Source organism: Mesocricetus auratus, unplaced genomic scaffold (assembly GCF_017639785.1).
Source record: "Mesocricetus auratus isolate SY011 unplaced genomic scaffold, BCM_Maur_2.0 Super-Scaffold_100019, whole genome shotgun sequence".
NCBI lineage: Eukaryota > Metazoa > Chordata > Mammalia > Rodentia > Cricetidae > Mesocricetus > Mesocricetus auratus.
This window is the reverse complement of record NW_024429200.1, coordinates 34241256-34255024: the sequence shown is the minus strand read 5'-3', so window position 1 is coordinate 34255024 and position 13769 is coordinate 34241256. Positions and strand designations below refer to the sequence as shown.

Below are 13769 nucleotides of genomic sequence, written 5' to 3'. Positions count from 1 at the left end.
CTCACCCTGGACTCTTCCGGGAGGGTCTAGGTCCTGCCCTAGATGAAGTGACAGATTATGGACATCCCCATGGATGGCCTCACCCTCCCCTGGGGAAATGAGGGCATATTTGGGGGATTGGTGGAAGGGCATGGGAGGAGGGGAGGGAAAAGGAGAGGGACCTGGGATTGACATGTGAAGCAACCTTGTTTCTAATTTAAATTTAAATTTAAAAAAAGCTAAGGTATCTACAGAACACTCCCAGAAACAGTGATTGACTTTGGCTACATTGCAGAAGACAAAGCCAGGATTTATGATTCAATTATATTTCAAATGCTAAAATTAAAAAAAAATGGTATCAAATTTACTTCAGAAAGCACCAACTATTTGGAGATACAACAAAAAATTGCTTAAGGTCTTTGATCTGAGAAAGTAACGATTAAGTAAAGGCAGACATATCCCATGTTCATGGATAAGGTGAGATCATATGGTCAAGATGGCTTTTCAAAGCAATTCCAGATCCAACTCCAGTGTGGTTTCCTGGAGAAAATGGCCAGATGAATATACAGTCTAAATGCAGATGCAGAGGAAGGAAATGCAGAGGTCAAAAACTCATCACCCAGTTTCAGGACTTACTGTATAACAGCCATAGGAGTATTGCATTGGTAGAATTGTAAACACATCTTGGTGTAACAGACTGCAAAGTCCAGAAATCATTCCAGAAATGCAGAATCAGCTGATTTGCCACGGCGTAGTGAAGTAATTTAGGGTTTGTAAAGAACAGTCTCAGGAAAACAAAAACAAAAACAAACAAAAAAGAACAGTCTTTAATAAATAGGGCTGAAATCACTGGCTACTTGGAAAGAAAAAAATCTACTCTTATGATGCATTGTGCCTGAATATTAAATTTACTTTTGAGAAGAAATTTTAAATTAAAGGAAATAAGATTTAATCATAAAGTTAGCAAAAAAAACCCTTAAGAATTAGAATTCATTCAAAGACATCATTTTATTTGCGTGTGATTCGGCAGTTTATTCATAAAAATCTTATCAATATGCCATTGGCACGTCTGTGTTTATTATTGTGTTGACAAATAGACGACAAGAAGACTTGACAACTTCATCACATAGGAAGTCTGAATTCATTTCCACATGATATTGTAGATGGTCATCTGTTGAAGCAGAAAATGATGATTGTTTTACAAAAATCATAGACATAATTTGAATAACTTTGATGGTAAATCATAAACTCAGAGAGTATAATAGATTAAACACATGAATACATAAATGGACATCTTGTGTGTATACATATCTGCAAGACACACAGAGAAAGATATGTACAAAACATGTTAATTTGCCTCAGTCATAAAGTTAAACAACTCAATTTTTAAAAATGGATAAACTTTTGCAACGATATTTCATGGAAGAGATCTGGATGGTAAAGTGTGAATGCTTAGCCATTGTCCTGAGGGCAGTGACACCAGCCGAAGCCCCCCAGAGTGACTGATGCTCCACAGGCTGCCAGCACCAGGATTAGTAAGGATACACACAGGCATGGGTCTGGTGCGCTGTGAGGAGTCTAAGAGTGGTACCCTTTCTTCAGGAGACCACTTAACAACTCTTTGGAAAGTCACACATGCATTTGCCATCTGACTCAACTCTATTGTTAATTATTTGTAAAAGGAGAATGAAAACATGACTATAAAGGCTCGCATGCAGATATTCATAATAGCTTGATGCTTATTATCTAAAATCCATCTAAATTTTATGACTATTAATACAAGAATACACGGTCCAAATGTATATCCCGTACAGTAAAACATTCACTAGGTACCACAGATCCACTTGAGTGAAACTCCAGAAGACTATTGTGGAACCAGAGTAAAGGCGTTTTCTAGAATGCAGTATGAGAAAATGCTTTGAGTTGATAGAAGTTGCCCGTATTTTCATTGCAAGAGTGATCACAGGTCTATTCTTTTTGAACCAAACACTTAAAATAGACGTGTCTTATTGAATATGAATTATATTTGACAAAGAAAATCTATAGAATCCTTTTTATACTTGACTCACAGAGGTAAGTGAGATAATGAACATCCAAGCTTAATTCTAAGCCAGGTCTTGTTTGAAACTAAGTGAACGTGTTTTGGAAAGGCAATTAACTAGAAACATCTAAAAGAATTTTGATCTTCAGTGTCCTTATACAGAAAATGGTGATTTATGGTTTATGACTGAATTAAGACAAAATCCTATAGTCAAGGTGTATTTATCAATTAAGTGTAGAAAAGACTAAGCATCACTTTTAAAATAATGATACTAAGTGATATTTAGAAGCCATATGTTGTAGACATATTATATGCATTTTTGAAAAATAGTATCCTACATTTATGTGAAAGGATATAAAATATTAAATAAAACACATTATACTGGCAAGGGCTGATCATCTCTCTCTTACACCCCCACACACACAATGGGTTAATAATACCATCTATTTTTATAATTTCTCTTTTTAAAAACAAATTACAGCAAAACCATTTCTCCTCCTTGTTACCAAAGTCTTAGTAACTCAGCAAAAGTCAGTGTCCCTCCATTAGTCACCCAGTGTAGGGTCTACTGCAAAATATTTTCCAAGCAGTATTTGCAATATTTTGGGACATTGTTGTAGAAATGTTTTAGATCATCAGGTACAGGAGACAATGTCCTGGCTTCCATTACTTAAGTCATCAAAATGTGTAAAATACTACAGGAGAGATTACATCTGTTACAGCTTTCCTGCCTGTTAATTCTTCATGGATGGTCCTTTATTTTCTCCCTTCTCTTTCTTTGCTTAGCTGTGTGTATAAAGTCTCTTCTCTGGGTGAGTAAATCTATCATCTCTTAGCTATATGGAGTACATAGGTCATAGTACATTTTAGTCTTAATAGACTCTGCTCTGGCTTCAGTGTGGCCATTCTTCTTAGTTGCCTGATTGTGACTGCATTACCCTCTGTTAACCTTTCTACAGGTTCATTATTGGGCGAGAAAAACCAGGACAAGTGAGCGAGGTTGCCCAGTTGATAAGCCAGACCCTGGAACAGGAGAGGCGCCAGAGGGAGCTGCTGGAGCGCCACTATGTCCAGTATGATGCTGATGATGATGAGGTAGGGACCAAAGCTGTGTCTTCCTGAATGTCTCACCATGTTGCTCCTGTATCAGGGTCTTTGCAGTTTCCTAAGGAGGATGTCATCTACACTGAGCTAAAATTCGACCTCTTGGAAAAGAAATATCACTTGTACCTGATAGTCTCTTATAAATTGATTCATTATGTCTGGAACACCGTGGAAGCAAAACAGTCGTAACTTTTAACACACTACTGAAAAGAAATTCTTAGAAACAAGCAGAACCCATATAAATAATGGCTGTCTGTATTGTTGGAATTAGATTGTTTTTCTTTCTGTTTTATATGTTTTCAATCATTCCCAAATGTTCTAGAAAATATGTATTACTTTTTCCCTTTGGAAGAATCAGTAAAACATTTAAACGAATACACACACATACACAAGCAGAGACAGAAAAGCACGGGAAACGGCTGAGGTTTTCCAGAGGTTCCCCCTCACCCCAGGAAGAGAAAGTTTTTTGGATGTGCTCAGAGTGATCTGTGCTAACATAATGCAGAGCAAAGCATTTCCACTAGTACATGTCCCATGGCACAGGTACATATTGGAATGATCTTGCATCCTGAGCTCTGTAGAAGATCAAGTAAATGAGTCAACACTAACCCCCGAGTGAACACGGCTCTCCGGAACCCTGCGTGTTGTAATGAGACACAGACGCTGAACTGTTTCTAATGTCAATGCCAAGTGCACACTGATAGGCTGGGACAACACACTTTATTACAAACACATTCAAATGTGCATATGTTTCACATTGCCATGTCAAAAGATTCATCAACAATTTAGTTGTAGTATTTCATACTTCATAAATGTGTAAATGCCTAGATAAAATAAATATTCTTTATGTCAGCTGATATAGCACAGTGAGATTTCATACCTTCAACTTCTTCCCATATGAATATATTATTTATCCAGACTATGTTTTTGCTTTCATCTAGGACACAGCAAGAGATTAATGAATGGACATTCAGGTCTTTTTCATGTAAATTTTAATTTCGCATGTCTTAACCCGAATATATATATATTAAATTTTCATGTGTTTGAAGTATCATGAGGATACATTCTCCATTTTTTATGTTAGAAAATTGCAGATAGAATATCAAGTAACATTTTGTTTTGTTCTGTTTTTGTTTGTTTCTTGAGACAGGTTCTCCCTATGTTCAAGCTGGCCCAGGTTGTCTTTGAACTCACAGCAACCCTTTTTCCCTCAGCCTCCCCTCTTCTGGAATTACAAGTGTGAGCCACATACTTGGCATCAATTAACATTTGATGGAAGAATAATATAGTAGAGAGATTGTCCATGGCTGAAATCATCTCTTAGAATTATTTTCTCTATTTCATTTTGCATTGTGGAATACATTTGACAAGAATTTTCTTTTTGTACTGGAAAACTGAGCCTAAAAATACATTATCTAAGATTTTGAAACTAAACACAAGAGTTCCTCAAATATTTGGCCTAGTTTTCAATTCCCTACTCTAGTGTTTTGTGTTGTGTTAGAGGCTTCTAGGCTTTATTTTGTAGAGGTTTAGATTTTTGCCTCTCTCCTGTTATAGGAAAGTTTTGTAACCGGTGGTTCAGGGACTATGGAGACAAAAAGAGTAGATAAAGAAGGGGCTCAGCTAAGGCTGTGTGTTTGTAATACGAGGGACATTGAACACTTAGAAACTTGCTTTGCCATAGGCAGCAATGTTTAAGTATCATCTACACAGTCTAAAGAGAAGCAGAAATGTTTTAGAGAAAAGGTTGTGTGGATGTTCTCATCCTTTTATGAGTTGGAACAGCTGAACTCAGAAGCTCACTATTGTGTTAATGCAAGTAACCTTGACCTCCTTGAAGTCAGCCTCTTCCTCCGTGTTTTCTTTCAGTGTTCTGCTTTTTTAGGTGTGCCGCAGAGCCTACCCACAGCAGGCACGGCCAGAAGCAGCCCTTCACTTTCTGTTCACAGGAGAGATGGAAGCTGTACAAACAGTGAAATTTTACTCCATTGTTAGAACTTTCAATGTTGGCACTTGATTCAAATTTTTAATTAACGCTACCAAATATTAAGTTGGAGGATTGGAGTGTTATCTCTGTTTCCTGTTTACTCTCCTCCTCTGTTAATGAAAATTGTAAAATGACCAAGATGTGAGGGAAATGAGAAGGCCCAATATTGGATATCCAATGGATAGATGGGCCTTGAATAATTGATTTAATTTCATTTTTAATTGAGCAGTTTATTGATTTGCGTATCTTTGTTAGGACAGGCCTGAATATGTACCATCAGTCACAGGGCTTTTCGCTTCTCTTGTAATTTGCAGAATCTTCTTGTAATTTCAAATTTAGAATCATTTGATTTGCTAATATCTCCTGTGACCTTGCCTGGACACAGCCAGGAAACCCTCTGATTACACAGAGCAACCAGGTTCAACTAGCTACTTCCCAAGCGAGGCTGAGATGAGGTTACCCACAGAAGGGTGCAGTGCTTCTGGTTTTGATCAAATTATACAAGGTTCATTTTAACTTGGAGCACATCACATTGGCAGGTTGCTTGAATTGGCTGTACAGGAAACATCTGGACGTGAGAAATATTTCCTGCAGTTGTTAAAGGACACTGGCCCTTTGTGAAGGGAGAGATTGTCATTATTACTTACGCCTCTGTTCATCTGCTGTAATGCCTTAGCAAATTATAGTCATGCTCGAATAGAATTTGAAATGTATAGATAATCCTCAAACTAGTTAAATTTCTGCTGCTTCTGCTCTTCTCCAAATATTTAAACTAGAAGAGTTTCCAATAAGCAAACAACCAATTCTGTTTGAATTTGCATTCCTGTTTCTGGGCACTCTCTGTTAAGCATTCTAATTTGGAAAAGCACAAGTGGCCCTACCTGAAGGCCAAATAATAGGAGGGAATCCCCCAAAGAACAGGAGATGGGAATCCGAAGGTTGGAAGAGTCACATACATGGCACATCTGTGATGAGTGACAGCGCATTTCTAGGTTTAAGAGACCTGTTTTTGTTGCTGTTGTCTCCCTCCCTCCCTCCCTCCCTCCCTCCCTCCCTCCCTCCCTTCCTCCCTCCCTCCCTCCCTCCCTCCCTCCCTCCCTCCCTCCCTCCCTCCCTCCCTCCCTTCTTCCTTCCTTTTCTCCCTCCCTCCTCTCTTTCTTTCCATTTTGAAAGTTAGCCATGGAGGATTCAATAAACCCCTCAGTTAACACGGTGCCATGAAACTTAGTGTATGGTAAAATTTTCAAGTAGAAATTGACAGCGTTTGATCCCCCATTATAATCTGTAACTGTCGATGTTCTGCTGGTTGTGGCTAGGTGACATTCTGTTACTTTTTGTGGTATGTGTTTATATTTTTGGCTATATTTCTACATAAGAACATTGTGCAGTTTGAAGAGCTGTGTGCTCACCCTGGAAACAATACTAACTGTAGTTGTGTGTCTTCTGGTTCACAAAATAGACATGATCACACCGAAGTTAAAAGAATTCAGTTTACAAGTTCTTTTAACATGCTATGATTATTTTACTTCCTTAAAGATCCTTTGATAAGGTAGTATTTATCACTGTGTAAAGCCGTTTATCACAAATGATATTTCAACCTCACTTTAGGCAGCAGATTATAACATGATTAATCATTACCAGAAAACAAAGTTCTGCCTTAAAATACAACTTATTCTTTTCCTTTATTATTTGTTGTTGTTACTAGAAATTCATGTCATTATAATAATATTGTGACACTTTGTCTCTTAGAATCTTTTCATGTATTGTATGCAATTTAAAGCAGCTACCAACAGGAACATTTTTTTTTATTATTCCTTCTGTTAACGTTTAACAATTGGAAGCAAAAATGTAATGGAAATTGTGGTTACATAAGTATTTTAAAAGGTTTACAAAAGTAATTTTTTGTGGGGAAAACATCATGGCTAACACTGAGTTTGACTCAAGCTGTTTGCTGTTCCTGGTTGAAAGCAGTTGGTTCTATATGAACAAGAGACAGAAATATTTGTTGCTAGTCTTTTAATACTGTGACTATATCAATGCAGAGAGATGTAGTCCTGTGTCCCTGCTCTGGGAAAATGAGCATGGAGGTATAGCAGGCTCTTGTTGGTACTGGACAGTGTGTGGTCCAGCTAACACTTGAACCTTGATGTATTTCTGTCCTGCTGTCATGGGGTTGGTAGGAAACCTTCTTTAATTTTTTCTGTCAACATTTTAGAACACTGTGGCTGAATTGCAAGGAATGTCTGGCAACTGCAATAACAATAACAACCGTTTCCTTAAGGTTTGTTTTTTGGCAGAAAAATCTGCTCATCTGTACTCTCTTGCTTGGTGTGTAAAATTAAATATTCTACACGTCTTATTAACTTCCTATTCCCTGAAAAGCGTTTCTGGAGCTGTGTGTTTTATGTGGTGAAAAATAACCTGAAAATAATGGTTTGAAAAATATAACATTCATTTTATATACAGGTCTGTAAGTTAAACCTACTTCCTAATATTTAACAATGGGTGTATTTAACCCCTAACCCCTTAAATGTTTTGTGATTCACATTAAAGGGAAAACTATACAAAGAAACTCAGTATTAAGGCTATATAATATTTATGTAATGCGGTGTGCATAGCAATTTATCTCCTGCTTAAATCTTTTTATTACCAAAAGAATCTTCTGATACTAAGTTCTTAAGTTTTCACTGTATGTTTGGGTGAACATACAGGATAGACAAACCACAAACAGTATTGAACTTTAAGTAGTCATAGCAATAGTGGCTCCTACAGGAGAATGATGTGTAGTTAAGACCTTCATGAGCTGATGATAAGAAAGGTCTGACTCACAGCACAGAACTAAACCTAAGAGTGGTACAGAGGCTGCGATTTCCTTGGATCTTTAAAATTCTTAAACTGTATTGTGTCGTTTCTAAACCTCAGATTTTTACTGATCTCCATCAATGAAACCCAGAATCATGAGATTCTTAGAAAAGAGGCTTCTGAAGACTGTCGTCCCATACCTCACTATGAATTTCAATAATAGTCTTTGTGTATAACACTGATCACAGGTAGTGAAAAGTCAGGGCCACAGATAGTAAGAGTTAGGACAGGAACCTTTGCCTCAGCTTAGTCATCCTTTTGTATCTCATTTTCTTTGTGTGGCTTGCAAGAATTATAGTGGAAGTGTTTTAATTATATTTTTCCTATCCGTTTCTTTCTAGCTGCCACAGTATAATATTAGTCATTTCTGAGCTAGATCCAAAAACAACAGAAAGCCTACTTTGTCAAATCCCTCTAGCCAATAAATTTATCTGAAAGCATAGACTTTGTCTGCCTAGCAGCCTGATTGAGTGATTCTGTATCGCATTGAAAAACACAGAGCTTGGAGTCCAAGGAGGTGGCATGGGGACAAGTACAAATGATATTTTCCAACTTGGAAAATGTTTTCCTTTGTAAATTCAATATAACTTTTACCAAAAGACTTCTAAAGTGCTGAATCACAGAAAAAAACAGACCCTTCTGCCCTGGGAAGCCAACTTGCCTTCTATTGGGCTGCCAGTGTGCTGTGGTAGGCTCTGCCTTTTGTCTACCTTGACTGGCATTTACGGTGTGGACACTTGGGTGCCCTCGCATGTCTACTTCACCTTATTTGCCTTTCAAGGCTCTGTGTAGGCGTCATCTACTCACCAAGCCCGCTGGGGCTCTCTCGGGAGCTAAACTCAGCATCTTTTGTATTTAATGAGCCAATAGCACCATGGGTATCGCTACATTTTGTAGCTCATCTGTACCTTCCATTAGCTTATTATCTCATCAAAAACAGGTATCCATGGCTAGATGATTTCTACTTTTCACAAGAATGACCCACCCCTGGAAAAAGTAGACAAAACAAAAAAATTGAATTATATGAAGGTAAAATTGGAGAACAGCTTTAATTTGCATTTTCCTGATGGCTTAGGATGTTGTACACTTCTAATAAATATTTCTTATCACTGGGCATAATGATGCAAGCCTTTAATACCAACACTTCGGAGGCAGAGATTGATGAATCTCTCAGCTCAAGGCTAGCCTGGTCTATAGGGTAAGCTCCAAGATAGCCAAGACTACAAAGTGATCCTCTCTTGAAAACCAAAACAAAACAATTTTTACCTGTTGGATATTTGTTCTTTTGAGAACTCTGTTCAGTTCCACAGCCCATATTTTTAAGTTGGATTGATTATTTTCTTAGTGTTTAGTTCTTTGTATATTCTAGACATTAATCTTCTGTCACATATATAGCAGACAAAGATTTTTGTCCCATTCTGTAGGTACCTCTTCAGTCACTTAATAGCAAAATTAAATAAAATATAGAATGCAGGAATAGAATCAGTATCATAAAGAGCAGGGCTGGAGCAGGGCTGGAAGTAGGGAAGACTCTGGAAGCACAATCATATCCGCCCTTGATGCGCTGTGACTTTTGCCCTCTACCACAGGTGAACATGGCTTCTTACTTCCATGCTTGCGATAGAGACACAGTAGTCCAACTAACCTAAATAATGTCGAGATCTGTACTGCACAGATGGCCTTCTTCTACCTTAAAGAGTGTTAACTTAGATATAGTTTTCAGTCGTAGAAGTGATTCTCATGAGTAATAGAGAAAGAATGACCCCTGAGCAAGGTCTCGTGTGCCTGCCTCTACATGGCAGCTGTGTGCCTGCCTGCATAGGCGATCCAATCCTTTGAAATTGACATCAGTACTACACCTCTGAGTTCTGGTGTTCCTAATTCTAAAGGGATTTAAATAGCTATTTTATATGGATAAGATTAACATAAGGGAGGAATACATAGGTCTTAAATGTATAATTTATTATTTTTATTATAGCACCATTTTGAAATCAAATTTAATGAGGGATAATTTGAATATGATAAAATATACCAGTTTTTAATGTATTATATAAGCTAAGAGTTTGCTAAGAAAATATTATCATCCCATCACGTTGTAGGACATTTCTATTGCACCAAATGGTGACCTTTGCAATTATTCTCAGTCAGAAGCACCATTCAGTCTGCTTTCTCTTAATACAGGTTAATCTGGCCAGTTCTATAGTGACATTTGAATGAAATAAATCTAAAGTGCTTGTTTTTATCTGGCTTCTTTCATTCGTCTTACCATCACATTTATCCTTAACACATAGTTATTCTAAGGATACTATGATTGTTACTGGTTTGAGTTATTATGAACAAGATGCCATGCATACTCTAAATAAAATGGCCAGTTGGAGAACTTCATCATATAGCTGGAATGCCATGGGCTACTATCTGTATGAATGGAAGTAAATCCACTCCGTGGAAAATCACTGATAAGCATAGCATCTTGCTAAATAGCAAAGAAGGAAACATTTTATGTGAGAAATTATCATCATGGCAGCTTAAATATGTGCTGAGTTTTGCAAAAAACGCAAGCACATTATTTCTTGGATGTGTTAGCTTCAATCAAAGCTTACAGTTTCAAAGTACAAAACCAAAAGGGAAATCGAATGCCATGTGTAACAAACAGCAGCAGGGGGAGGAGAGAAAGGAAGATAGATAAAGGAGTGTGGACCATATGACGAAACAAGGAGAAAGAAGAAAGGAAAGAAAGATGAGGTAAATCATTACCAACTATACCAAATTCTACAGAAGTTCTGTCTGCAGACGTAAGAATAATAGTCATAGAACTTCGGTCTCAGAGATGTAATCTTAAGAGTGTGAGTAAAGGTACTAATTAGTTATAAACTTGGTCACAAAACCTAATGATGAGAAGTAAAACCTAAAATTAAATTAAAATTATGTAAAAGCCACTTAAGCAAACCATATCTGGTAATATTTATCAAAGATTGCACATCATAATTGGGAGTAACTGGGAGTGCTGTGTAGTTTGTTTCAAAATTGACCTAATTTAATACCCAACAGTGTGCTAGAAAGCAAGAAGTGGAGAAATAAATTTGAAAATAAGAAATAAAACTGCTACAGTTTCCAGATAATGAGACTGTCTATTTAGAAAACGTGAGAAGGACCTAATATTCAAAATAATACAAGGTTTTAGCAGGTTTTCTGAATACTTGGTATTAAAATATAACATGTACTTGAATGTCTACAAATAAAGGGCAAATTTTAAGTCTTAAAATATCACATTACTAGATGTCAAGAAATAAAGGGTATGGGAGATCCTCAAAGGGGCGATACATTTTTATTGAAATGTGTTAAATCAAGTGTATGTAAGGTAAAGAAATTTCATCCAGAGATTGAAAGACTTAGAGCTACACTGAGTCAGTGTTCTCCAAGTTGATGAACACATTTACTCCAGTTCTGCTGAAAATCTAGAGGTATTTCAATGGCTTTGGTAGACAGTTTTTAAAATATATGTGAAAGAATAACACAATAAGACAACCCTATTAATGCCTTAAAAGAGATTGTTGCTATTGGATTGCTGTAATTCAGACAGCAGAGAGAATGAATAGGCAGACTAATAAGTAATCTAGATACAAGAATTGACATAGGTATTCTGTAGTAGCTGAAAAACAACTGACAAAAACACATCACTAAATGGGAGAAAACAAGTGAAGTTGAACTCCCGTCCCAGTCTATAGATCCCACTGCAGGTGGATTGGTCAATCAACTATGAGAAGTGAGGCTAAAGTGAAGAAGACGGAGAGTGTTGTCCATCTGTCTTTAGTTTGAAATGGAAAAGTTCCATTAAAAATGTACTGAGAAGAGGGCAACATTATAGTTAGGAAATACATGTATCAAACCAACACTTTAAAGACAGTGAACCAGTATGCCAGGAAGTAAAAGTATTGAAGGCATTAATATAGCAAATAGTAAGCCACCGATGTGTCACTGGCTTGAGCAGACATGCCCCAAAAGAAGCCATGGCCCAGATGGTAACCAACTCTACTGCTGACAGCCAGGAAGTAGACATTTAAAACCAAAGTGGATACCATTTGAGACCTGTGGAACTGATTTAAGTTGGATATTTTATGTTCGAAGAAGATGAGAAGGATAACTCTTATTCTGTGCACACAGGAAAATACATTGGCTCAGCCACTTTGAAAAAACAATTTGTTACTGTCAAACAAAATTCATCCAAAAATTCTATCTTTTGTTAAACATCTTAGTAAAATAAAAATGTCATACACATAATTCATAGCTTACATAATATAGTCTTTTAACAGGAAAATGGATGACACCCAACATATTTGTTATCATGAGTGTGCATATATACTGTGGTATAGTCACATGGGTCAGCAGTATGTGAGTACTGTATCAGCAGCTCACAACCAGTGTAGTATTAATTGTCCTACTGTGCACAGCCCATTGTTATAAAGCTCTGCCAAAACAGTGATATGTTGCCTAAACAAAAGTTTGGTAAAAACTAAAAGCAAACAGTGGCAAGAATGATAATATTCTAACAAAATTCTGCACTAGCGCTAGTGACTGATAAAGAGTCAAAGATGCTCACTCATGGGAGTGTGGTGTGTACATGTTCTTGCTCTCTTGAATTAAGCTGTTAGCTTAGTGATTGTGGTTATGTCACTATTCATAGTACTGTGAATTTTATTCCCTGTATTGTCAACTTGTACTTTAAAAAGGAAATCCACCATATTTAATACCTTATATTTAATAATTAAGTGTACATAAAATAAATGTAACATAATTCTTGATATTTGAGGACATAAAAACTATCTTAAAACTATCATTTTTAGTATAAAAACCTTATGGTACTCCTTTATTATTGTTATTAGTTGGTTTATGTTAAAGACAGGTCTCACTCTATAGTCTAGGCTTACCTGGAACCCACTATGTAGATCAGGCTGGCCTTGAACTAAGGGAAGTCTCCCTGCTCAGAATTGCAAGTGATAGGATTATAGGTATGAATTAGCGTGCCCAGCAGTATTGGTACTTCTTGCAATATACAAATATCCTTGGCCAGTGTCGGATCCTCTAACTCATGGTGGGGGAAGGGGGAGGTCTAGATCTGTGGGTAGTGTGGGAACATACTAGATGCTATCAGATCCTGGGTTATACTTCTTAAAGCTTCCAGGAATGCTGACGTAAACACCTTTGCCTTTGCAACCATGTGTAGCGGGCACTTGGCAAGAAGGAACTGCTTCCAGAAAGCACACATATTCATATGAGGAAGGGACTAGAATTCCCTCTAGAGAGAGCAGGGCGAGAGCAGAAAATTGAGGTTCTGTTTGTTGCTAGTATGTATGTACATTATATGTAAAAATTGTATTGATGGCACTGGTGTTTTTACACTTTGTTCCACTGTAACTCTTTTATGATTGGTAGTCTGCTATAATTTTTACAATTGTATAAATCAACTTTAATAGAAACTATAACGTAAACACATTATCTGAGTTTAGATTCATTTTGTGTTACAGAATTATTAAAGCAATAGTAACATGTACCCCTCTTGAAACCAGCTGTCCAGTTCTGCAGATTAAAAATTCAAGACAACACAAATCTCTCAACTCTTCCCACAGTTGTACTGGCATCAGAATAAATACCTCATTGTTTCCTGGGCAAGTAAAATGAAACCCAAGCAAGGCTGCCAGTTTGAAATTGCTATGTGACATTTGAATTATAGAAGTCCACTTTGGCTGTTGACTACTTACTGCAAGATCTTGGTGGAAAACAAAAGATCATAGGTTGCCC

At 37.0% G+C, this 13769-nt stretch overlaps 1 protein-coding gene across 11 annotated transcripts in view; it reads left to right on the top strand.

Moving 5' to 3' along the window:
* Nucleotides 1-13769, top strand: part of Ppp1r9a (protein phosphatase 1 regulatory subunit 9A) — a 251376-nt gene that overhangs the window by 169118 nt on the left and 68489 nt on the right. For 6 of the 11 annotated variants that reach the window (XM_013122675.3, XM_013122674.3, XM_013122671.3 and 3 more), the window contains exons 6-7: nt 2980-3115; nt 7327-7392. In XM_013122675.3, the coding sequence (XP_012978129.1) occupies nt 2980-3115; nt 7327-7392 (202 nt within the window). The remainder of the gene's footprint in view (nt 1-2979; nt 3116-7326; nt 7393-13769) is intronic. The other 5 variants (XM_013122676.3, XM_005082909.4, XM_005082908.4 and 2 more) reach the window with 1 other exon arrangement.